The sequence below is a fragment of the Lactuca saligna genome, chromosome 7 (genome assembly GCF_052625555.1).
Source record: "Lactuca saligna cultivar CGN05327 chromosome 7, ASM5262555v1, whole genome shotgun sequence".
NCBI lineage: Eukaryota > Viridiplantae > Streptophyta > Magnoliopsida > Asterales > Asteraceae > Lactuca > Lactuca saligna.
Window position 1 is genome coordinate 62,486,850 of NC_136423.1, and position 24,347 is coordinate 62,511,196.

General features: G+C 33.6%; 2 protein-coding genes across 2 annotated transcripts; one reads left to right on the forward strand and one right to left on the reverse strand.

The window, feature by feature from the left end:
- Window positions 1–2,476: 2,476 nt before the first annotated feature.
- On the reverse strand, window positions 2,477–7,045 carry LOC145004634 (NADPH--cytochrome P450 reductase 1). Its single transcript, XM_078963594.1, has 17 exons — window positions 6,518–7,045; window positions 6,374–6,433; window positions 6,191–6,267; window positions 5,883–5,940; window positions 5,732–5,815; window positions 5,562–5,598; window positions 5,375–5,444; window positions 5,114–5,299; window positions 4,936–5,028; window positions 4,406–4,631; window positions 4,150–4,233; window positions 3,894–4,045; window positions 3,715–3,811; window positions 3,398–3,625; window positions 3,200–3,322; window positions 3,003–3,116; window positions 2,477–2,720 (listed from the first exon to the last, which is right to left on the reverse strand). The coding sequence occupies exons 1-17, from the start codon at window positions 6,875–6,877 to the stop codon at window positions 2,640–2,642; spliced, it is 2,130 nt and encodes a 709-aa protein (XP_078819720.1). The 5' UTR covers window positions 6,878–7,045; the 3' UTR covers window positions 2,477–2,639.
- A 12,896-nt stretch (window positions 7,046–19,941) lies between these two features.
- LOC145003806 (uncharacterized) lies at window positions 19,942–23,533 on the forward strand. Its single transcript, XM_078962719.1, has 16 exons — window positions 19,942–20,133; window positions 20,247–20,263; window positions 20,375–20,486; window positions 20,566–20,663; window positions 21,082–21,178; window positions 21,285–21,374; window positions 21,466–21,528; window positions 21,613–21,687; window positions 21,781–21,846; window positions 21,938–22,015; window positions 22,136–22,237; window positions 22,325–22,402; window positions 22,500–22,619; window positions 22,714–22,757; window positions 22,901–22,958; window positions 23,304–23,533. The coding sequence occupies exons 1-16, from the start codon at window positions 20,098–20,100 to the stop codon at window positions 23,310–23,312; spliced, it is 1,143 nt and encodes a 380-aa protein (XP_078818845.1). The 5' UTR covers window positions 19,942–20,097; the 3' UTR covers window positions 23,313–23,533.
- Window positions 23,534–24,347: the final 814 nt, after the last annotated feature.

A 24,347-nucleotide genomic window follows, 5' to 3' on the forward strand; every position in this document is an offset into this window, starting at 1 on the left:
GTCGTAGTGTTGTCCGATCATCTTCTGATCAAGTGAGTGTATACTACCTTTCATAAACACGATAATAATACAAGTATGATTTGAGTGTACTAAGTATATTGTTGTTTATATGTGTGAGTGTGTGGTTACTTTCTTCTAACACATGATTATCAAGTATTTAATATAAAATACATGTTATGTGTATATTTTGTTGTTATATGCGTGAATGTATATTCACTTTCTTCTATCTCATAGATATGATTTATTCTCTATGAAATACGTGTTATGTGTATGTGTCTCATCTGTTGTTTTGGAATATGTATTGAATGAGAATGCTATGCAGGTTTTAAACTATGTATAAAAATATATATATTTTTATCTACTAATATGTTGGGTAGAACATGGGTAGATAGTTGGTGTGTAATAAACAGATGAGAGGCCCCGATGTTGTTTTGATCCAGCATCTAGCGGAATTTAGATGACGACCACGGACTTTTCTAGACAGTCCAGTGGAACGCTAGCAAGCTCATAACCTGTAGGTGTTAATGAACTTGGGTGTTCATTCGCTGTATTCCATCCCCCTCATGGTTGCCTTATTTGACTTATATTGCTGAGGAACCCCCGAAGCATGGGTTGTTACCCCGATGAAATATTCTTAGACTAGGTCCCTTGTGTTAGTTATTTTAGGGACATAAAGTGAGAATAACGGGAATGGGTAATTGGGTTATTGTTGGTTGATAATAATTAATTTAATTATTTATTGTGGGTTGAAAACCCTATATGCTCACCAGGCTCCAAAGCCCGACCCACTCAGTTTTATTTGTATTACAGGAAGTGGCGCAAGGGCGTAAGATGGATGAACCATTAAGTTGTTTTGTTTACAAGTCTGTATATGTATATATTTGTTGAATGACTTGTAATGTTATCGTTTATGCTTATTGGTCTGTATCGGAGCATGACACCCCGAGTTTTGATTATATAATGAAAATACATTTCTTTTATGAAATGCTTTGGTAAACATTGTTTTATCATGTTTTGTTTTTGGGAACAAATTCCGCAACTCTTTCAAATCAAAAGGATTTACTCTGAAATTATTTTAAAAGCATAAATGAAAATCGATCTTTTGTGGCCGAGATTTTGGGGATGTCACACCTCACCAATGATTGTCTCACGTAAGATGTCGTGCGAAAAACCTTAAAGAAATTATTCATAAGTACTGAATGAGTACAAAAACAAAAAATGACTTATTTTGAAACAAAAAAATATTAAAGACTAAACGTATACAAAAATATTAAAGACTAAATGTGTCCAAAATGAGAAATATATTACCTTATTAAGTCATTTTTCCCGACTAACCTATAATAAACGGTCATAAGGACTGAGTGTTGTACAGTTTAACAAGTTGAAGGAGTAAATATGAACGAAAAAAAAATCTAATGGCTAAATGTATATAAATCGAAAAATATATTACATTTTTAAATTACTATCCCTACTATCTATTATTATAACATGTTTCCATTGTCCAATACTCTAATAGATGATTATTTTTCCATGGTTTGTGTATGTTAAACTTTTAAATGGATGTATCTCAATCATGATAAAAAATGACATCATTGTTTTTTCACTTTGCATCACCATAATTATGGGTGAAATTGGTACGGTACCAATTTATTTTTAACTAAATTATGTACCGTACCAACTATAATTGGTATAAAAAAATTGCTACCAGTACCGTACAAAGTATACTTGATACCAATTTATTTGGCTACCAACAAGTTTGATTGGTACAAATTGGTAATGGTATATACCAATTTTTTAAAATTTTCTATTATAAGATTTAAAAAATGGGAAAAACATCAAGATTTTGATGTGTAGTATAAAAATTAGTTACGTAGTTCTTTTAGTTTACAAAAGAATTCCACTGAAGTAATACTAAAGTAACGTTTTAATATTGTGCTTTAACATAGTAATAACTATTGATTAATACAATCAAATTACTAATATAATGTTATTAAAACTGTAAACACCAATTGAAATATATATATATATATCAAATGAATTGGTTGGTACGATATTACCATGGTATTTTAATTTTTGTACCATTACTATACCAACATTTTGTATGATATTATCAATCAAACATGTTGGCTACCAAATATATTGACTACCAAATTTCTTGATTAGTTTGGTATCTCACGTCGACTTTGCATCACCATTATCTCACGTCCACTCAAAGTTTTCAAACACCCCTTTTAAATGGACACTTTTTCTCTACCCTCTTTTCTCCAATCATTGTATTCCAACCATAAAAATGGGATAAAATAATGTTTTTTTTTTTTTTTTTCAATTCATAACATAAATACACTTGCTTTTTTCAATTCATTACAACCATAAAAATGATAAAATAATGTTTTTCTGGTAAACACATGGACAAATTATATATGTATAATAAAGCTATACTTAATTACGTATCTCTTTATAAATTACACCGAAAAAAGAGAAGAAAAAAAAAACCATTCCAACAATAATAAGTTACAAAAAGTAACACATACACAAGAATATGAAAGAATTTCCGTACACATAAAATTGTGTTTCCCATCATTATACGTTTTTTTTAAGCTTAATTACGAATCAGTTGGCCTAATCCAAATTGATTCCTATTACCAAACATCACGAAGGTATCTTCCCGACATTTGTAGATTTTTCACATAAAGTTCCGCCTTTGAGGAGTCCAAAGATCCCTGATATCCAAAAAAAAAAATATTAATATAACGGTTTACTTTGATACATAAATAAATAAAATTACAAAATATGGTGGTCAAATGTCCAAATTACCCTCAAGTGATATACGCCAAATAGAAAAGTAATGCTACAGTTAACAGTCACATCAAAAAAGATGTCGGTTTTGATGGGGGCCCATTATTTAAAGGTAAGAAGATAAGAGAACGTGGGCCCCAAAATATTTAACACCATATAATATTAAAATTAAAATCCAAATAAATCAAGAATTGAATTGAACATACTTGTTCTTGGACAATAGTGTGGAGTGTTCGATGTACATCTTTAGCCATGCCTTTGGCATCACCACATACATACAAATACGCTCCTTCAGAAAGCAACTTCCATAGATCCGAAGCCTGCATCCACATTTTTTATATTAAAAAAAAAAGCCGAAATATTTAAATATTTAAATTCTAAATATTGTTTTTTTTTTTGTCACCTTTTGAGTCATCTTATGTTGAACGTATTCCTTAGTTGGACCTTCACGGGAGAAGGCTAAAACAAGCTCGGAAAGCGCTCCAGTCTCCACAAAATTATGAAGCTCGTTTTCATATATGAAATCCTATAAAAGATGTTTATAAAAACTTAAGACATTTTTTTAATTAAAAAAAAAAAAAGTTTTTGAACATATACATACCACTTTGCGATTTCTGCATCCGAAAAATAAAACGGATGATCCGAGTTGGGATCCGGATTCCTTTAGGGCTAATCTTTCTTGAAGGAAACCCCTAAAAGGAGCCAATCCAGTTCCTGGACCAATCATAATAATTGGGATTTTAGGATCAGATGGAAGTCTGAAATTTGATGTTCTCACAAAAATAGGCGCCCAACTACAATCTTCACTTTCTGTCATTGGCACTGCATTCTGAAAAACAAAACCATAAACTTGAAATCCCATGTTTACCCTTTCCGTTGCTATTTATAGAAAGAAAAGAAAAGAAAAGTAATTGATACCTTCATCCAGGTGGAACAAACTCCTTTGTGGACACGTCCTGATGGTGTTTTCTCATACACTAATGCACAAGTAACATGAATCCTTTCTGGTGCCATTCTGTAAGATTAATAATATACATTACATTCTTGAATTATTATTTTAATAAATAAAAACAAGATTGTGTAAATAATAAACATACTTTGGGGAGGAAGAAATTGAGTAGTATCTGGGTTGTAAGCGAGGGGCAACAGATGCAAAGAAAACACCAAGTGGAGGTTTAGCTGATGGGAAAGCCTCCATGACTTCAAGAAGGCTTCTTTGGCTTGACACTATCCACTGAGCATATTCATCCTGAGCAATATTTCATCCAACAAATAAATAAATATATAACATCATTTTTCATATCAAGAGTACAATGTACATAAAATGTTGTAATAATAAGAACAAATCCTAACCTTTCCAGCAGGAGATGCAAGAAATTTCAGTCTCTCGGCTTCATCAGGATCAGAAGCATGAGCAGCTAGGGCAAGTAAAGCAGACTGAAACAAATAAACATCAAGAGTATTAATTTTAATTTCAGATAATAATAATTCTTGAATTAATAAAAAGCACCATATTGTAATAGAAAGAAATGAAGGTATATATATATATATATATATATATATATATATATATATATATATATATATATATATATATATATATAAATACCTTTTTGGGAGAAGTCAAAACGTCTGCATAGGAAGCCAATGCTTTTCTTAAAGTGCATGGCAGGAAAGGAGGCGGCAAGGAGGCTCCACCGAGTGGTGTTCCGTCTTCTTTATCGGTATGGACTGAGAAGTAAGTGTCTGGCGGTAAACCTACCAATTTTTCAGCCTCCTCCACAACTTCACTTAGATTCTCACAGTACACTCCAACATGGTCCCCAGTCTCATATCTAAAATACAAATAAATAAATTAATAAACAGATTCTTCCAACAACCCCTGACACTGTTAGATGTAAATCAGGTACACAGTAGCCACTGACTATCACATTGGTATGCAAAAGGGTTATTCTTCCAACAACCCCGGAGCTGACCCACAGTGTCAGATAGTACACAGTGGCTATCACAATGGTATGCAAAAGGGTTATTCTTCCAACAACCCCTGAGCTGACCCAGAGTCACACTGTCAGATGTAAATCAGGTACAAAGTGGGTATCAGATTGGTAGATGGAGAGTACTATGAGTTTAAAAACTTACGATAGTCCAGTGTTAGAGATGTCAAATTCCAAATGAGTGCAAGAACGATCGGATTCAGGGGTATGGAGCTCCTTTTTGATAGCAACATTGGATCTTTAAGCATACGAGATTATGTAAGAATGTAGAAGATATAATAATGTTAAAATGTAATGATAAAAATTTGAGAATGGTATGATACCTGACTGGATGTTGAGCATCATGAACAGTATGTCCATTTGTTTGACTATACTCTTCAGAAAATGAGTCTGGTTTTTCATGAATCACAACTCGGTATTCTGAAACAGCAGCTGTGTAGGGAGTGGCAACAGTTGTATCATCTTCATCACGGAGTAATTGATCCAATTCAGGCCATACTAACTCTTTCCTGAAGAAATGAAATATTAGAAAAAGGGTAAATTGGTAAATATTTAATAGATAAAAGTGTATTTTCTTTTAGTACCATGCAGTGAAGTCATCTTCTATACATTGATCATCATCTCCTAAGCCAACAGGAACAAGGCGATTTGCACCTGTAAATAGTAAAGAATAACAAAGTATAAATAATAGAAAATCAACAATTTGTACCAATTTGGCAAAAAAAAAAAAGTGTAATATGTGTTTTGCAATATGTCAAGAAATGAATATACCTGCCTCAACAAGCTTATCATCCACCACCTTTGCGATCTATGTATCACAAACATTAAAGGAAAATAATGAAATTTAGAATAAAATGTAGTAGTGAATGAACATTTATAATGTTAAAGTTGCTTAATTATTAAACCAAATAACCAATACACATCATGATATTAACTATCACCTTGTTGAAATGCTCATATTGTCTATTGCCAAGGCCAAATACTCCATATTGAAGCTTTTTAAGCCATTCTCCTTTCTCATCACCCTACATAAATAGCAAGAAAATTTAAATAAACAATCAAAGATTGGTGTATTAGTTATGCAGTATTTACCTCAGTAAACCATTTATAGAATCTGGCAGCATTATCAGTTGGCTCACCATCTCCATATCTACACAACAAATTGTCATACAAAAATCAATCAGTAGGTACTTATTAGCCACCTACCATATCTTTATGAAATTATACACATCATAGTAATAAATATTATATACTCACTTACTAGATAGCGATATATGGCTAATAGTTTTTGTAAAATAAATTATTTTAACTAGAGGAGCTTCCAAAAATGGAAATCTTACAGGTTTGATGGAAGGTGAGGCGAATCTAATCAGTGGTGGCAATTAATTGAGAGAACTTACGTAGCCAAAAAGAAGAAGGCCAGAGATTCTTTCTTTAGTTTCTCCTCATACTCTTCATCATCAGCAGCATAATCATCCTACATTTGGAAAATAAAATCAATTAGGATTCACGATTCAATAGGCTGATAAAGTTCAAACGCTTTGAGAATCTGATTTCCAGATGAAAGTTAATTTAATACTCACCAAATCAACTATTCTAAAGACCGCTTTTTCATATCGAGCTTTAGCTTCCTCAACAAGTGCCTTTAAACAAGAAGATATCAATGTCAATTACGCTAAAAAAACTTATGATCGAAATCTAAGTAAGTGTTGGCGGAAATTCTTCACCTTAGCAAAACCTTCAGCTGTTCCAGTTTGCGTGCCGAAGAAAACCGTAACTTTAGTCTTGCCATCATCAACTTCCTCTTCCTGCACTCTCTTCGGAACCACAATCACCGGTGGCTCCAATTCCTTAGCCGACTTCTTCGTGGATGACCTCCGCCACACCAAAACGACTACACATCCAATCAACACCGCAACCGACGTCGTAAGTATCATCAACAGCTCACGGTTCTCCATAAGCATCGCCAACGAAGGCGGAATCATGGATTCTCCCGATTCCGATGCGTTCGATGTGTCAAAAATTTTGCCGTTGAGAAGCGCACTCATCAGATCAAACGCCGATATCTTAACGGAGTTGGATTGCATTTTTTCCACCCAATATCCAAACAATTCAACTACCAAACAACCCCTTGCCGACTAGAATACAGAAGACTCGAGAGTCGTCTTCGGTGAAAACAAAAACTACTGTTGCGTAGCTTTCTCTCTCTAGATCCTCTGGGGATTGGTAGGGGTAGTTGGGAGAAAGGTCTTGACTTGAGGGGGCTTTTATGGTAGGGAAATGAAGGAGAGTAGAAAGAGGAGCCAACGCCTACCGAACCAGACTGGTCAGGCACACCTACCTTCCGTTAACCATGGTTACTTTTGTTACCACTACACAAATCTAGTTCATTTATTTACATTAAATAATAAGATTGAAAAAAACATGTTTAATAAATAATTTAATTATTAAAATAAATACAAAATAATAATAATAATTATTATTATTTTGTTGAACTGACGTTATATGATTAGAGTTATTTAAGTTGCATGATCATTGACACCATAGCAATCACTCACAAAAGTTTTGTGGCATGAAGATGATTTTAAAATGATATAAATGGACTCAATTTCATAATCCAAAAATGAAAACCACATTTTAATCGAATCAACTAACATTGACGTGTCTTTATACGTAAGTTCACCTGATTTCAAGATAATGAGTGGTTTCTTATGCAATTTTTAGGAGCTTTTAGTTTTTAAGAAAAAAAAAACTTTTTCCAAAAATAAAAACTTTTAAGTTTTAGGTTAGTCAAAAATTTTCAAATCTAAAAGGCACTTCAACTAGCATTTAAAAAAATATATATATTTTAACAAATTAATATAATTACCCTTTAAAATAAAAAGATCATGTCCATAATTTTCGTAATTATCTTATACAACTAAAAATAAATATATTTTAATAATTATGATGTTTTTATTTGAAACAAAATATACATTATACGATTAAATATAAATATAATTTAACAATTATAATGTTTTATTGAAACAATTAGGGATGAACATGGGTAGATACCCATCTATTTTGGTCGGAATCTGAACCAGCGGTTCTTTTAAAATTGGAACCGGAACAATAATCGGTCTAAACAGTTCTTAAAGTTTTGGAACTAATCCCAGAACCGACGGTTCTAATTTTGGTGTCGTATAACCCGATTATGTTGTTTACTTTTTCAAAATATAAAACATATGAAGTTTATCCATTACTAACGACAAAAAAAAATGCATTTAAATGATAAAGACTTAGTTGATCATTAAAAAATTATAATGGCAATATAAGCAAACCATTAGTTAAAATAGAAACATTTTTTTTATGGTTTTCATACATTATAAGTTACGACTTTAAAATGATAAAATGAATTACATCGCCATTTTATGTATTTTAATAATCATGATATCTTATGAATTGTTTATTTTAGACAAAATTGCAAATTTGGTTTTTATTGTATTCAAAAACCTTTGGATATGGTGCAAAAAGTTTTCAAACTTGTATGGAATGTCCAAAATCAAGATTTTCTGGGTTTTTGGTCCTTAATACACTTGAAAAGTCAGACTTTATCATTTTCATTCTTTTTCCTATTTTATTTATTTGTTTTGATATTTAAATAATTAAAACTAAAAATAAAAATTAAAATCTCACCCAGCCTCTCTCTCTCTCTCTATCTATCTCTCTTTCTCACACACACACATAATTCTTTAGGTGACCCATCCCACACTCTATTTCCTTTCCTCTGGTCGATTGTCTTCCTCCGAAGATCTTATTTTTTCTAATCAAATTTTGACCAAGAACTCAATGAACACCATTTGGCAATGACTAGAACAGAAACACCAACAAACAAACATACAGATTGAACCTTGATTCAAACTAACCCCCACCCCCACCCCCCATAGAATTACAAATTGAATGTTGAGGAAGACAAACTCAAAAGAAAAAAAAAACAGATGAATCAGTTCACACAAACCACGCTAGATTCCATATATAATTTCAAGAATCCGATGAATTGGACTAAAGAAGCATCACAAGTTCTTCTAACGACTAAAACACGGGCTCGTCTTTGCGCTTCCAAAATCATACATCTAACTACAACACACACCAAATAATTTGTTTTTGGGTGACAAATCAATATGCATTTAATAGAGATGAAGTTGTAATGAATCCTCTGCTTGTGTAGCGGTGTTAATCATGATGACGTGTGCGGAACTGATAAGATCCAGTGAATCATTGTAAGAATCAAGAACATGAAGAACCACAAGAGTAAATAAATCATTTAAGCTCTCATTAGTTTTTAGAAATAAGTACAAGTGGGTTGTAATATTTCTCTCTCTAAAGTGATCTCTTATAAATGTTCCTTTCTTACATAAAATGAGTGTTACTTTCTTATAAAAGAAAGACAACTCATTACACGCAAACAAAGGAGTAAGCACACATGACATCCAAGCGTGACTTTTCACCCTAACATTTTCCCCCTCAAAGTTAGGATTGGATGTCCTGGCTTCAATGTCTAATGAGCTCGCGCGATCAAGACCAACTCCCCCTCGAAGTAATACCGGTCTTCAAATCTGCAAATGAATACCCAAGAAACTTCGAATAGCCACTCTTCATTCTCCCCCTTTTTATAATCAAAAAATGATTATAAAATCTAAAAATCCACTAAGGTTGAGAAGCGTCCGATGAATAATCTTCATAATACTCCCCCTTGATGCATGCCAAAAATGAAACCCTGAAAAACTTGCATGAAAAAACAATCACGAAAAAAGTTATGAAAATTTTCCAATTTTGTGAAAATTTTCAACTTTTGGGTGAGAGTTGAAAGACTTTCCAAAATCCAAGTAAAAATTGCCAATATCAGAATTCTGCAGGGACCCGTTGCGCCAAAAATTGTCACACCCCAAAACCGAGGACGACGGAAACGTTTTGGGGCGGAGGACGTCATGTACAATATCACAATAATGAATAGTAGTAAACAAGCAACAACATCATCCATTGCATTTATAATAATTTTAATACAAGTGTTCTGACATGTTAAATAGACACTAAAGTATGAATCAAAATGAAAGATGAGTCTTGAACGAGCTCCACCTTCTCTAAACCTTGCATTGGTACATGTCTACTGTTGACCTGAGGATACAAGTTATTTTGAAAGAGAGTATCAACTTTAAAGCTGGTGAGATCATAAGCATTTTAGTGTCTGTATTTGTAATAATGTATTTGTAAGAATGTAATTGTAAGACTGTATTTGTAAGTATGAGTATGTAAAAGTTTTGAATAACCTAGAAAACCCTATGCTTCCCACTGAAAGTAGCCTTCTACCAAGGCATCTAGTATCTGACTCTGTATCTTGTAAGAGTGTGTATTTTCCCAAATCTAACTATCATTAACCAAAAATATAGTATTTACATTACCGTGCATCGTGTGAATGTTCACAAAGTGAATGTAATGTGGAAATGATAATGTACTGTACTTTTATAATAAGTGACTACTGTTGTACTAACTGCCTTAAACCAAATGAAATTTAAAGTAACATGTGATCGGCTTGTATCCTGCTACCGACTCAATAGTAAAACGACAATGTAAGACGCCGTAAGAAATGACATTTGGCACCCGTAGACTTGCAAGTCCCACTGTAGCGAGCAACAAGGTGTAGGATAGTCAATCCAGTATAGATCTATACACAAACTCATACGCTCCCCAATTAAGGAGATTCTGGATACAAAAACGGTCATGGCAAGTAGTGCCATGACCCGTTTAATGGCTCACATAACTGAATGTAATGTATATGTAATGTATGCTAGTTGTATTGTATGTTCTCCCTCTGTCTATCCTGTATGTTCTCTCTGTATAGTATTGTAATGTATTATGTGTACTAGCTGTATTGTGTGTTCTCTCTATCAAGCAAGTATTGTAATGTTCTATGTGTACTAGCTGTATTATGTGTTATCTCTATCTAGTAAGTATTGTAATGTTCTGTGTGTACTAGCTATATTGTGTGCTCTCTCTATCTAGAAAGTATTGACTTATGCATGAACTGACTCTTTGTATGATTCATTGTTCTAGTATTAGTATTAGTAAAACCCTAAACTACGCCTATTGTAGCTTACTAGTAATATGACTTATACGTATGAACATGGAAGTATACCCTTGCTACCCAAGGGTATTGAATTGACTGGAAGAACCTTTATGACTATATATGTACACATGATATATAACTAATATTTAAACGACCTTCGGACGGATACCCGATACCCTACCAGACCACATCCCAACGGGGAAAAGGAAATAAAGCGGGTTAGCCTTCCTAAGTCCTTCAAAAATTACTTATATAACTATACATATCTAGGCATGCAATTGACAATATAAAAGTATAAAAGAAGTTTTGTAAAACCTTTGAAAAGTTTGATAACTAGGAAAAGATGACTCGATGTCAGTTTGTAAAACGATTTGAAAACAGTTTGTTTGATGAGAACAGTTTAAAGTATAAGGAAGAACCTTTGTTTTGAAATACAACTGTAACATGGTTTGAAAAGAAACATTCAGTATGTAAGATAGGTTAACAAAGAGTTTTAAATGAGTAAACATGTTTTGGAAAACCATTTGAAGTAATCTGTTTGGTAAAACAGCTAAAAGAGTAGTAAATCCTTTTGTATGCTACTTATTAATCACATGTGATTGATATAATAACTAGCATGATTCAACTTGTATCCCCCCCCCCCCCCATAAAAGCATTTAAAAACATTTAAACCATTGATTAAGGGGTATGAACTCACCTGAAGAGAGTGGTATGGATGAACTGATGAAACCGGGTTGCTAGGTGTCAAGTGAAGACTTGAACACACTCTATGATCCTAGTTAACATATAATATCACATATATGTATCCAATTAGTCTTTAAACAACTAATAAACAAAGTTAAGACACCCTAGGACATGCTAAACACCTTGTACAAGTGTTATAAGTCCCAAGGATTGCATCTAAGTGTTGTAGGGAAAGGCTTGTGTGCTTGAGGCTCAAAGAAAACTCCATTAGGGAGTTTACGGTTTTGTGGTCACAACCAAAAGAGTTTACGGTCGTAAACCCTTGAGTTTAAGCTGTAAGCTCACACACTTTTGACCATTTGTTGTTTGAAGCCTTAAAAGTCCCTACAAGCTTTTCTACTTGAAGTATGTGTCTAAGGAGGGAACTAGGGGACCATTTCACTCCTATTTGGAGTTTACGGTCTCTAAAACATTTTCCTTTGAGTTTACTACCGTAAAATCACAAGGTTTATGGTATTTTGGTGGTTTTCAAGTCCTTAGCTCATCAAAGAATGGATCCATGTTAGTTACTAAGGCATAGGAAGGAATATGGGTCATTTATACACACTTTGGGGTGTTTACGGTTTTAGGAGATCCCAAAACCGTAAACACATATAAAATGAGAGATTTTGGTGCTTTTTATGTGATAAACACATCAAGGAAGGATTTAGACATGTCCCTAAGGCTTGTGAAGGACTAAGGCACCCTAAGCCACCCTTTGGCACCTTTACTTGGTGTTTACGGTTCAAGAACTTCTTGAATCGTGAACACCTTATTCTTGGTGTTCTTGGGACATTTCCTTGATTTAAAGATGTATAAAAGGCTTTAAAAGACTCTAGGATAAAGGTACTTACTATATTGAAACTTGAAATGAGCTAAAAGCCCAATAACACTAGTGTGTGTTCTTGGTGTTTTGGAAATCTAAACAAAACACGAAATTTGATGGATGAAACGATGTATAATCACTAGTTGTTATGATATAACAACAAATCAAACCAATAAGTACTTACGTTTTTGGGAAATCGAGTGAAAGACGGAATGGTAGTTGAGAGTGTTTGGAGTTTGCTTTTGAGATTGCAAGTAAGAAGTGAGGTATTTTGGGGAGTAAACTCATGCTTAAGGCATGAGTTTACGGTTTTTGGAAGGATTTACGGCCCAAACATAAAAGTTTGGCCGTGAAGTTCTTAATTACGTGGTACTTGCGGTTTTGGAATTTCAAGACTCGAGACGACACTTCCTTTCACCCGTTCGTTTAAAATAATCAAACGAACTTTAAATTTACTAAAAACAAATAAAAATGAACTTGACTTATAGTTTGAAGTGATTGACTTTAGGGTTTGACCGGACGAAATTTTCGGGTTGTCACAAAAATAGTCTCAGATGCGAAACTCTACACCAATTGCGAAACTGGGCATAAAATGTCAATTTGCCTTAACTACAGGGGCCTGAAATGTAAATTCTCCAATTTCTCATAATTTTTAGTCCTACTTCCAAGTTGGGTAGTGTATGCCAACATTTCGAAACTGCACAGACTAAATGCAAACTTCTTCATTCTTCACAATTTTTCTACATCAATTCGAATTTGGACCTTTTCTGCCATTTTGTTAAAAGATGAGGGGCCCAAATTGAAAGTGTTTGTTTTCTTCTACACTTTTTTGTATAGAAGGCAAATGGTGATCCTCGACATCGGAGTCTTGTATGGACCATCGACAACAAAATCAAACGCCCTTAAAAAACGAACCCGTCGACCATCGGCATCTCACTTCCAAGGCTTCGATCACCATTAACAGACCCATTTCGATCCTCAAAGACTTAAACATTCATCAATCGAATATCCATCCATCGATATCTAAAATCTAATATCCATCCATCAATATCAAATTACCAACATTCGTCATTGACGACTCCAAACGAGTTTATTCCGAGTTCGTTTTCAACCATCGACCATCGACCCCTACTCTTCGAAATCAAAATCAACCCAAACTACAGTTATTCGATTCGAATTCGAATATCCATTCTTTGAAATCAATTCAAACCTTCTTCCCTTTCGTTATCAATCAACCTCCAAGACAAGTTCGACCTGATTTCCAAGACATACCCAAATAAAATTTGATACCAAACTCCTTTATTATTCCAACTTTCGATTAACATCTAAAATTAAAATCTAAATCACCGATTTTTGACCAAAATCAACTTCACAAAACCAACTTCATTTGTAATCGACTCCAATCAAACAACATCAGTCAAACTATTTGATTCCCAACATCTGTTCTTGATATAAACAACAACGATCGAAATCAAATACCCAGATGCTAGAGACCAACATTCGAAATCCCAATACTTGACTCAAATTAATTCCCTGGCTCAATTTCAACCAATACACATTCGGCTTAGAACCAACACAATTTCGACTCTTCAAACAAAAATACAGTTGGCTCATTCAATTAAGGACTCATCTAACTCGAAATTTGAAATTGTCTCCAACAATATTGTTCGACTTTCAAGCGATTCAAACCAAATAAAACAAAAATGAAATCGAAGTCAATTAAGACCACATCGAGAATCATATTGTCTCAAGCAGATGTAGGTCAATATGTCGATTTAACCAAAGAATAAGAACTATCGGATATGATGTTGGGCTTTCAATTCGTTTGTGACAATAACCAATAAATACAATTGCCACTCATTGGCATGCATGCATGACTATAGCTAGCAGCCTGAGTGTGGGGTTGTCAATCCCAATATAGATCTAAACACAACTTGTTTCGATCCTCTGACTGGAGACTTTTGGTTATAATATCAGGACTTTACCTTGGTTGTCTAATTGAATTAAACAACTTGAATTGAATGTCTCATAAAAAGCATATTAACATTACATGTATAATGAAAACCCAATCATTCTGAAATAAAGGATTGATTGTATATCCGTGAATTAACATGTATTTGAAAACGGTAAACCATTGATTTGTCTTGAATCAAACCCTTGTTTCTTGTAAAACGGTGTATTCTAGTATACTTGAATCATGAATTATTGTTCTATGTATTATAAATTATACCTATTATAATTTATATGTACTTTATGAATTGATATTTAACTATTTTTGTATGTAACCCTTTGCTCAACATGTTACAAATGATAATTAAATTGATGAAATAACTTTTATATTTATATACATATACAATTTTATATATAAGTAAAATTTAAACGACATTCGGACAAATAACCGGTAGTATAAGTGCACATCCAATCAAGGAAAATGACCTAAAATGAGTTATCAGTCCTAAGCCTTTTAAATCTTATATATATATATATATATATATATATATATATATATATATATATATATATATATATATATATATATATATATATATGAATTTTGGGGGAAATATAAGTTTATAAAAGAGTTTTATATTTTGAGTATTTTCGATCCTTTAATGTCATTTTATCATGATTTGAAATCATTTATTTGTAACGCAAAGTTTTTGTATTATACTTGCATCCCCGCCCCCCCCCCCCCCCCCCCCCCCCCCCAAAAAAAAAAAAAAAAAAAAACAACAATAAAAATTATGAAAATACGGGGGTATGAACTCACTTGATAAGTGATGATTTGGATAGCGTTTCATTTCCTGTAAAGGAGTTAATTTAGTGAAAAACCGGCTTAAATCGGACAAAGTTTCGACTGGAGAGAGATTGTTTTTTTTTCTCGGGAATCTCGGGGCTTCGAGGCTTGCTTAGAGTTTGAGATAGGATACCGGGGCTTTAGGGGTTGTATGAAAGTTTATGGGAGTGAAAGAGATGAAAGTGTGTCAAATTTGGTGTGAAAAAGGTGAAATATCCGAGAGTCTCGCAAATTTATATAGGGTGCGAAGATCGGCCGAAGAGAGGAGTCAGCAGCCACACGTCGGTCATGCGAAGAGGACACAGAGGCTAGACGGTGCGAAGGCGTCTTACGAGCCATATTAGACAGCGCCTAGGACGTGAGGCGCGTCGGATTCACAGTGGACCTCAAATTTGGACCAGTCAGCGATGGGCACGAGTGACACGCGTCAGATCTGCGGAATTGCTCGGTATTATCCATAAAATCTCAGATTTTGTGCCAAAAACTTCTGAAAATCATAACTTTCGCATACGAATTCCGTTTTTGATGTTCTTTATATGCACGCGTAGGTAAAATTATACTCCACGACTTTCGTTTAGACTTCATCGGCTAATTTTGAATTTATTTTTAATATTATTATTTTTAACAGACCAGGACAAGAAAATCCATTAAAAGTTCATAATTTCTTCATCCGACGTCCGTTTTCGTCTGATTTTTTACCGTTGAACTAGTATTAACGAGACCTTCGATTCTTGTTTAGGTTGTTTCGGCTAAATCTTGCTCGATATTTATTTCGAGTTTTTAGCTGTCTACCGCTATTCCGAAGTTTAGAAAAATCATAACTTCTTCATACGAAGTCAGATTTGAGCGTTCTTTTTATAAACTTCTCGGTTTAATGAATACTACGACTTTCATTTAAATCACTAAGGCTAAAAAGTATTTTATTGAAAATTCAGTTTTTACACTGAACAACGTTTGCCGGTTTTGTCGCGGATCTTCGATCGGTCATAACTTTTTCGTTATAACTCGGATTTTAGTGTTCTTTGTATTTTTGGAAACCTTGTTACAATCTCTACCACTTGGTTCATCCCAATCGAATTTGTTTAATACTTTGTTTTTTTGAGGGTCAATTATGTAAATATACACAGTATGCTAAAATTTCTCTTTATTATTTTAAAAAGAAGTACAAATTGACCTACACTATTACATAGGTTTGAAATAACGGTTCATTACAAAAAGTTACTAATACAAGTAAACAATCGCTAAGAAAGAATGAGTAGTAACACTTGAAATGATTCTCTATAATGTATTTGGCTCTAGCTAAAATACTCCTATAGTATTTTAAGTTGGATGTTTTGTTCTATTGATATCTTGTTGTATGTATACTTGGTAAGTTTTAAGATTGCTGCAACACCTCAGTCACTCCCAAGCACATGTTGGTCATGTCTCAAATAAATATAGTTGATCAGAATATATTGACCCTAGACATGATTACATAACTGCCCAGGTTTAACTGCAGTGTCCAACATCCAAATACTTTTGTTTTGTTCTACTTATGATATTGTTTCTAGTATCTAGGTATACTTGTATACTTCTTGTAAATTACTTATATTTTAAAAGTATACTTTTTAGTTCAGAGCACTTCATCCCCTTAGTGTTTATAGTTGTATACCTTGTAAGGTTCGGTATACTAAGTTCACTATAAACAATAACTCTGATACCAATCTATCACACCCCCAAACCATAAAACAAACGGCGGAAATGTCTTGGGCGTGGAGGACGTCATATATAGTATCACAACAATTGCATCATAGTAATCAAAGTAAACACAACCATTACAATATAATATGAATATTTACATTTTGTTTGATACCAAGTTCGTACACATCAAAAGTAGCAAAAGATAAAGACAAGACTCCAAAATGCTCCGTCTTTTCCAAAAGTTGGCAAGAGTACCTGTCTATTGTTGTCCTGAGAATATAAACGATTTTGAAAATGTATCAGCATAAAGCTGGTGAGTTCACAAACATATTTTTGTAATGAAAACTAGTCACTGAATTTGTATAAAAGGTTGCTTGCTATTGCATGTAAAGTGTGATTCGTTTTGAAAACCCTGGCTACCACCAGTATGTAAGGTACGTGCTGTTTTGAAAACCCTGGTTACTACCAGAAAGTAAGGTACTGAAGTTTAACTGGAAAAATCCCTTATTTTCCCTTGTATGTGTGTTGTTGCTTTAATTATTCTGAAACTGTGAGGCATAAGTATTATCCATACCTATATGATTAAAGCAATTGTTCACGAGCAATATATCATTACGTAAATGTGTCGTTACTATTGGCAAGTTTTATGACCATACTAAACTTGATACGACGTGAATCGGACGCCGATATCATTAAAGACTTTGTCACCCGTAGACCTGCCGGTCCGACTGTAGCTAGCAGCAAGGTACGGGATAGTCAATCCCGTATAGATCTATACACAAAAGCCACGTTCTCCCTTCCGGAGACTCTGGTTCATATGGGTAGTCCTCCACTTAGTTAATGTTGTAAGCGCCCAAGGACTTATCTCCCAGCTAGGTTAACGACTTTACAAGTAATAATATGTAATATGTAATGTTCTTTTGTACTCAAATTCGATGTATGTCTTGTAGAGTAAAAATAATTATACTTAAATAATTATTAGTTATTGTACTCTTGTAGTGCTGTGTGTCATAAACTAAATCTGTCATAGTTTATAAGATTAACCATGTAAGTAGTTTGTATCGGTAAAACTGGTAAAACAATCCCCCAAACTATACCTATTATAGTTTGACTGAGAAGTTATGTTCGTGATATGTTCTGGAAACTATGCAAATTTGATTAGAAAACGACCCTTATGCTCTGCATAATACAAAATGGATAAAATATCTAAGTGACTTATGAAAATCCGTTGATTTGTGCCAATTGCATAAGTTTTACTTGTTGAAAGCATTTTTGATTTAGTCACAAAATCTTTTGTGTTTGACCTGTATTCCCCCTGAAAACGTTTGAAAGCATTAAAAAGCATAGGGGTATGAACTCACTGTTTGACGTGGGGTTCGAATGTAAGGTCGATATGGATGCTGAGTGTCAACTGAAGTCTCGAACACAAACAGATCCTATTTAACATATAATAGCACATATATGTATTAGATTAGGGTATTTCACAACTAGACATGATAGGAAATCACTATAAGGACTTGGAAACACTTGAACTAGGTGTTAAAACCATATGTGATCGAATGAGGGAGGTGTACGACTACCCTAAGGGTATGTACGGCCACGAGTGTACGGCCCATGAGTGTACCGTCGTACACTCATGAAGGGATGTGTTTTTGAGGTGTTTCTAAGGTCCTAACTAGTCTTCGAGAAGTGGTCTAGGTCCCTTGCTCAGTTATAATGCAAGTTTGAGGCCAATAAAGATCATCCAAGCGGGTTTACGGCCCTAGGAGGTGTGTGCAGCCGTACAAGGGGTGTACGACCATATACCCTTTATGTTTATGCTAAAATGGTCGATTTTAAGGTGAATCAAGGCTAGGATCAAAGGTTTAACATGTCCAATTAGATGATAGAGGCAAGACTCTCACTTTGGAGGGCATTTAAGGTGTCTACGACCAACCTTATGAAGGTGTGCGGCCGTACTCCTTCAAAGGACGAAGAACAATGTTGAAACATGAAGAATCAAGAGGTCTTTCAAGTATAACAAGCTAAAGGATGAATTATTTACGTGTTTTGGAGCCTTTGGAGGGTTCTTGGTTGAAGAATCTAGAGAGAGAAAATAGTGGTGTGCAGTCAAAGAAAGAAATGAAGGAATGGGGTCTTCTCATATATATAGGGGTGGGTGACCCACCACCCCGAGTGTGCGGCCATGGGGTGGGTGTGCGGCCGTACACTCCTCATAAAGGAGTGTATGGCCCGAAATGCTACTTTACGACCTCGATAACTCATTCCTAATCTCAACCTTGGTTGTACTCGAGCTTAGAACATTTAAACGAACTCTTAATTAGTACTAAAAGTTGACAGAAATGAGTTTAACATTAATTAATTGAATAGTTATACAAGATAGAAGTTCCAGGTTGTCACAAAAATGCTTCGATTAAAACAAAAGTGAAGCCAAATCGTTATCCCAAATCAGAAGAAGATAAGGATAATATTTATAGTTTATGTAGATGATTGAGATCCGAAATCAATCAAGATGTTTGACCATACATTTGAAACCTTCTCCTACCTTGATACAAACCCCACCTAAAATACCCAAGCCCTAATCACACAAAATTGATGATTTTTTTGTATGAATTTTGACTCAATTTCAGATGGGTGACGAAGAGGTTAGTGTTATTCGATATTGATTTGTATAGAAGAAGAGGAAGCAAGTGTGGTTGGGAGCTTTTGGAGGTGATCGTGCGCAAGGAAACCGGAGCAGACGAAGGTGGATAGGAAACCGCCGCAGTCGGTTACCTGAAAACCGTAAATATTGAGTTTAAGGCGGCTAAAATTAAAACTTCTATGAATTTGAAGGGCTGTGATTAATAATTTGGGAGAATAGCCTCATAGTATTAAATTAAACTTAAATATATAGTATAACTTTCAAAATTCAAATGCTCGTTGTAAATTCTAAACTTATGTATTTGCATTTTAAACATACTTTAAAAAAAAAAATCCGAGCACCCTTTTTTACTTTGTGCAATTCAATTTTCAAACTTTCACTGTTTTATCACACCTCAAAAGCAACCACAATCCTGATCTATCAACAGTTTCTCAAACACCACTTGACCGGTCGTCAGCACCTTCAAACGCCTCTTCCTCTCTTGCATTCCCGCGCCGGCGAGACGAATGTCCTGAACTCCATCACTTCGCAACAATGGCATCAACTGACACTACGAACTTCGATCTCAGAGTATAATCGTTCATCTATAAAATTAATTTCATCTTATATATATTTAAAATCTTTTCTCTAGCTGATTGATTTACATTTCCTGAATCTGTTGTCTCGATCTGTTACCTACACAGTCCAGCTTCGGAGCTAGGTAAAATTTCATCGATTTTGTTATAATTTTGGTTATTTTTGTACTGTTACGAGGAGTTAGGGTTTTATTTCACCTGCGAAATTTCGTTAAATATTCCGTACCTTTTTGCAGTGAGTACACATTTGCTGATGTTGATAATTTGGATCATTGTGCGAAGTATTTGAACCAGACTCTAGTCACATTTGGATTTCCAGCTTCTCTGGATCTGTTTGCAACTGATCCGGTTTGTACATTTTGACTTCATATGTGATTTGTTGTTTAATTTATATACTCTGTCTTTACATATATATTTTTTTGTTTAGGTTTCGATTGCAAGAACTTGCAATTGTTTATACTCACTCTTGCAGCAGAGGCAACGTGATATAGAGTTTCGAGAATCTACCAATGATCAGAGACAAAGGTGAACTTTTCTATCTAAAGTATCTAACCTTTACACAGGAGATTCATCAATTAAGAATCTCTTTTACAAAATTAGGGATAAGTTTCAATTTGAGAAGTTAATATGTGAAGTCCTTAGATCATCCACAATGCCTAGTTTAATGAAAGAGTTGAATGAGGTGGAATGCCTAGTCACCATATTGATTGTTCCTGCAAAACAAATTAAACCATTAAATTTTAGGGTTTCATATATTCATTTGTTCATTTCCAAAAGCCACACTGTATCTCTTATTCTGGAATGGAGTACTGTTGTTATATGGCTTACAACAAGCATGTGGATTAAAATTTAAAACTAACTTTATTGGATTGAAAGCAGAAAGCAATACATGATACAATGCAAGACTAAGATTATGCTTATCTCTTTTGCAATTTTCTTGCAGACTTTCATCTGATATATCAAGACTAGAGGCCAAAGTAGAGAGACTGGAGTCACAGTTGTCTGCTAAAGATAGAGAAATAGCAACAATTACCCGCACTGTAATGTGTTTGTATATATATAATATGCTTATGTATACTGTATACATACATATATAGCTATTAACTTGTATCATATAGTTGTTTGATTATCATTTATTATGATCAGGAAGCTAAAGCAAAAGCAGGACTTAAGGGCCAAATCGAGAAGTTGCAGCAGGAAAGAGACGAATTTCAAAGAATGGTTATTGGAAATCAGGTATGGTTTTATGCATCCAACATCCCCCTTTTTGATTTTCATCTTATTTATTTCTATAACTCACCATTTTCAACACATGATCTTGCAAAAGCAAGTAAGAACTCAACAGATACATGAGATGAAGAAAAAAGAAAAAGAGTACATTAAGTTGCAGGTATAAATATAATTCTCTCCTAATCCCATCATCTCCATTTTATATTTCCCACAAATTTTTGTAAGAAATTTTGTTTCTTTACAGGAGCGACTTAATCAAGTTATGATGGAGAAAAAGAAGGAATCCAGATCAGGCATGGAAATAATGAATTTACTTCAGGTGATTGGTCAATGTTTTTGACTATATTCATATTTATATTTTTCAGTTCAAATTTTGAGACTTCTTACTATAATTTTCCTTCATCCATCACAGAAAGAAGGGAGACAACGTGGGACATGGAATGGGAAGAAAGCTGACAATGATTTCTATAAAAAGATTGTATGTTAATTCTTAATATGTTATAATTATATAAATCTATATTTCTTTAACTTCAATTTATTATTTATATATACTTATTGCATACATTTAGGTGGATGCATATGAGGCAAAAAATCAAGAGTTAGTTGCAGAGAATGCTGATCTGAGGGCATTGTTACGATCAATGCAGGTATTTTATCATTATTGTAACTTTTATAGAATAAAAAATGTATGAAAATATTATATTTTACTATTTTATATAAATCTCTTTTTTTCTTTACACTATTTTCTACATATATTGTGTTTATAGGTGGATATGCGTGACTTCTTGAATGCTCCAAATGGTTCTTCTAAACATCCTTCCCCTGTTAGGGATGTGGACCCCACACAATCCCCATTGGGTGGGAGAACGGTATGACCAAATATTTTTTTTGTGCAAAAGACGAAAATGCCCTCCTTATATGAGATAAATTGAAAGTTTATGAATTATGAATATCAGGATGTCTTCGACCTACCATTTAATATGGGTAGAGATCAAATAGAAGCATTTCTAAGAAACAAAGTGGCTTCAATTAAGGTAATTTCATGATTTTCATCCATTTGTTTCTTTTTGTTGTGATTGATTAAAAAAAAAGTATTTAGTTTTTTTTTTTTTTTAATGTTTGAATGTAAAGGAACGAATGGGTCAGCTACAAGATGCACAAAAAGAAGCTGAAGTCACTTCTGAAGCAACTGAAAGAGAGCTTGAGTTAGAAGCTCAACTTGTTGAAGCTAGAAGTATAATCCAAGAACAGGTTTTTTAAAATTAAAGATCCTCATTTTGTTCCTAAATCTTATTACTTATTATCACAATACAAACTAAAGTTTAAAATTAATAAATTTTTCTAGGCATCTATCATGTCTAAGCACCTTGCAAAGTCTGAGAAACCAAGGTAGTTCTTTTGGCTCCTTTTGTTATTTAGGACATGACAAAACAGAACAGATAAATTATACTGTGTTTTGCGTGTATTGGACTGAGGCTGAAACTGATACCGGTGTATATATATATTTTAATGAGATGATTTGTGTACTGTAGGAGGCTGAGTGGACTTATAAATTCTGAAAGGGATTCCATCATATCATCATCTGCTGACGTAAGCATTCTTTTTTCCACTTTTTGAAAAACTCATCCATTAAAAATATATAAAGCACGAAAATATGCAATAAAGTAACAAAAAGCCCTGAAAAGTTTTTTTTTTTTTATTTATTTTTTTAATGCGTATTTAACGTAATTTTAAAAAAAATGCTCCTTTTCCTTTTTTGGATATCTTGAAATTTATATTGGTACTTTCCTGTGATTCTTAAAGGAACTACAGTTTTATTAAAAAAATTATTTCCTAAAAAATCAAAATAATTTGTTATATCTAAGACCTCTATGAAAAAAGAAGAAATATAAAATGTTGGTGTTTCTAATCTTAATGAAATTGATCTATTTTCAGGGTGTATGAGAAATGGTGTTACGAGGGGTTGACTTTGACTTTGCTCTTGTGTGATGTGTTAGCAATCCTACCCTTCATTCATGTCATCAGTCTCTTTGACATTCATTATATGTATTAAGCTACTAGTATTAGTAAAATAGTAGATATGTTTAAATATGTGCTTACTTTAAAACAATGAGAAGCCTTAATTAGTCTTGAATCAACGATATTAAAGCTGCAAAATTCTTTAACACCTTGTTCCCAAGTTTTTTTTTTTTGTCTAGGGTAAAAGACTGCTTTTAGCCTTTTACCCTTGGCCTTCTATAGCTGACAGTTTCCTTTATGGGTAAAAACGTCATTTGACAGTAAAATTCCTTTCCTTTTTTATAAACTCAAGAACGCATCTTAAGCCTCAATGGATCGGGGTGGATTTGGATACTGGTTCTGATATTTTTAACTCGATGGAACTTGCTAAATAAATGGGATGACGTGGATCGATCAAATAACAACTCAAAGTTCAAAGGAAAAATAACTACCACTTTAATGTCCAAACAAAGTTTAGATATAATTAAATAAGTTACAAATGCAATCGTGTTTTTTTTTTTTTTTTTTTTTTTTTTTTGTTTTGTTATTTTTTAATTTAAAGGTTAAATAAATATAAAATAAAAATCAATATCGGTTGGTATTAGATCCGAAATTTTAATAACAAACCAATTTATTTAATCAAAAACATGTTTGATTGGGTTAATTTCTTCTTAATCAATCCAAGGTGCATTAACATCCATCCCACTCTGAGACTGAAATTGTTTTACCAAATAGTTAAACTTGTAAGGTCGGAAGATGTACATTGAATCTCACATTGCGGCATGTTGATTTAGCAGAAATCGTATCTTGGAACACCATATGTTGGATGTGGTTTGGTCCCATGCGGAGAGCCTTTCCTGCTTCTCTCTTCTCCTGATTGGCCAACGAAAAATATCTGTTTGCTTGTTTTTCAATTCCATCGTCTCTCTCTCTCTCTATATATATATATATATATATATATATATATATATATATATATAT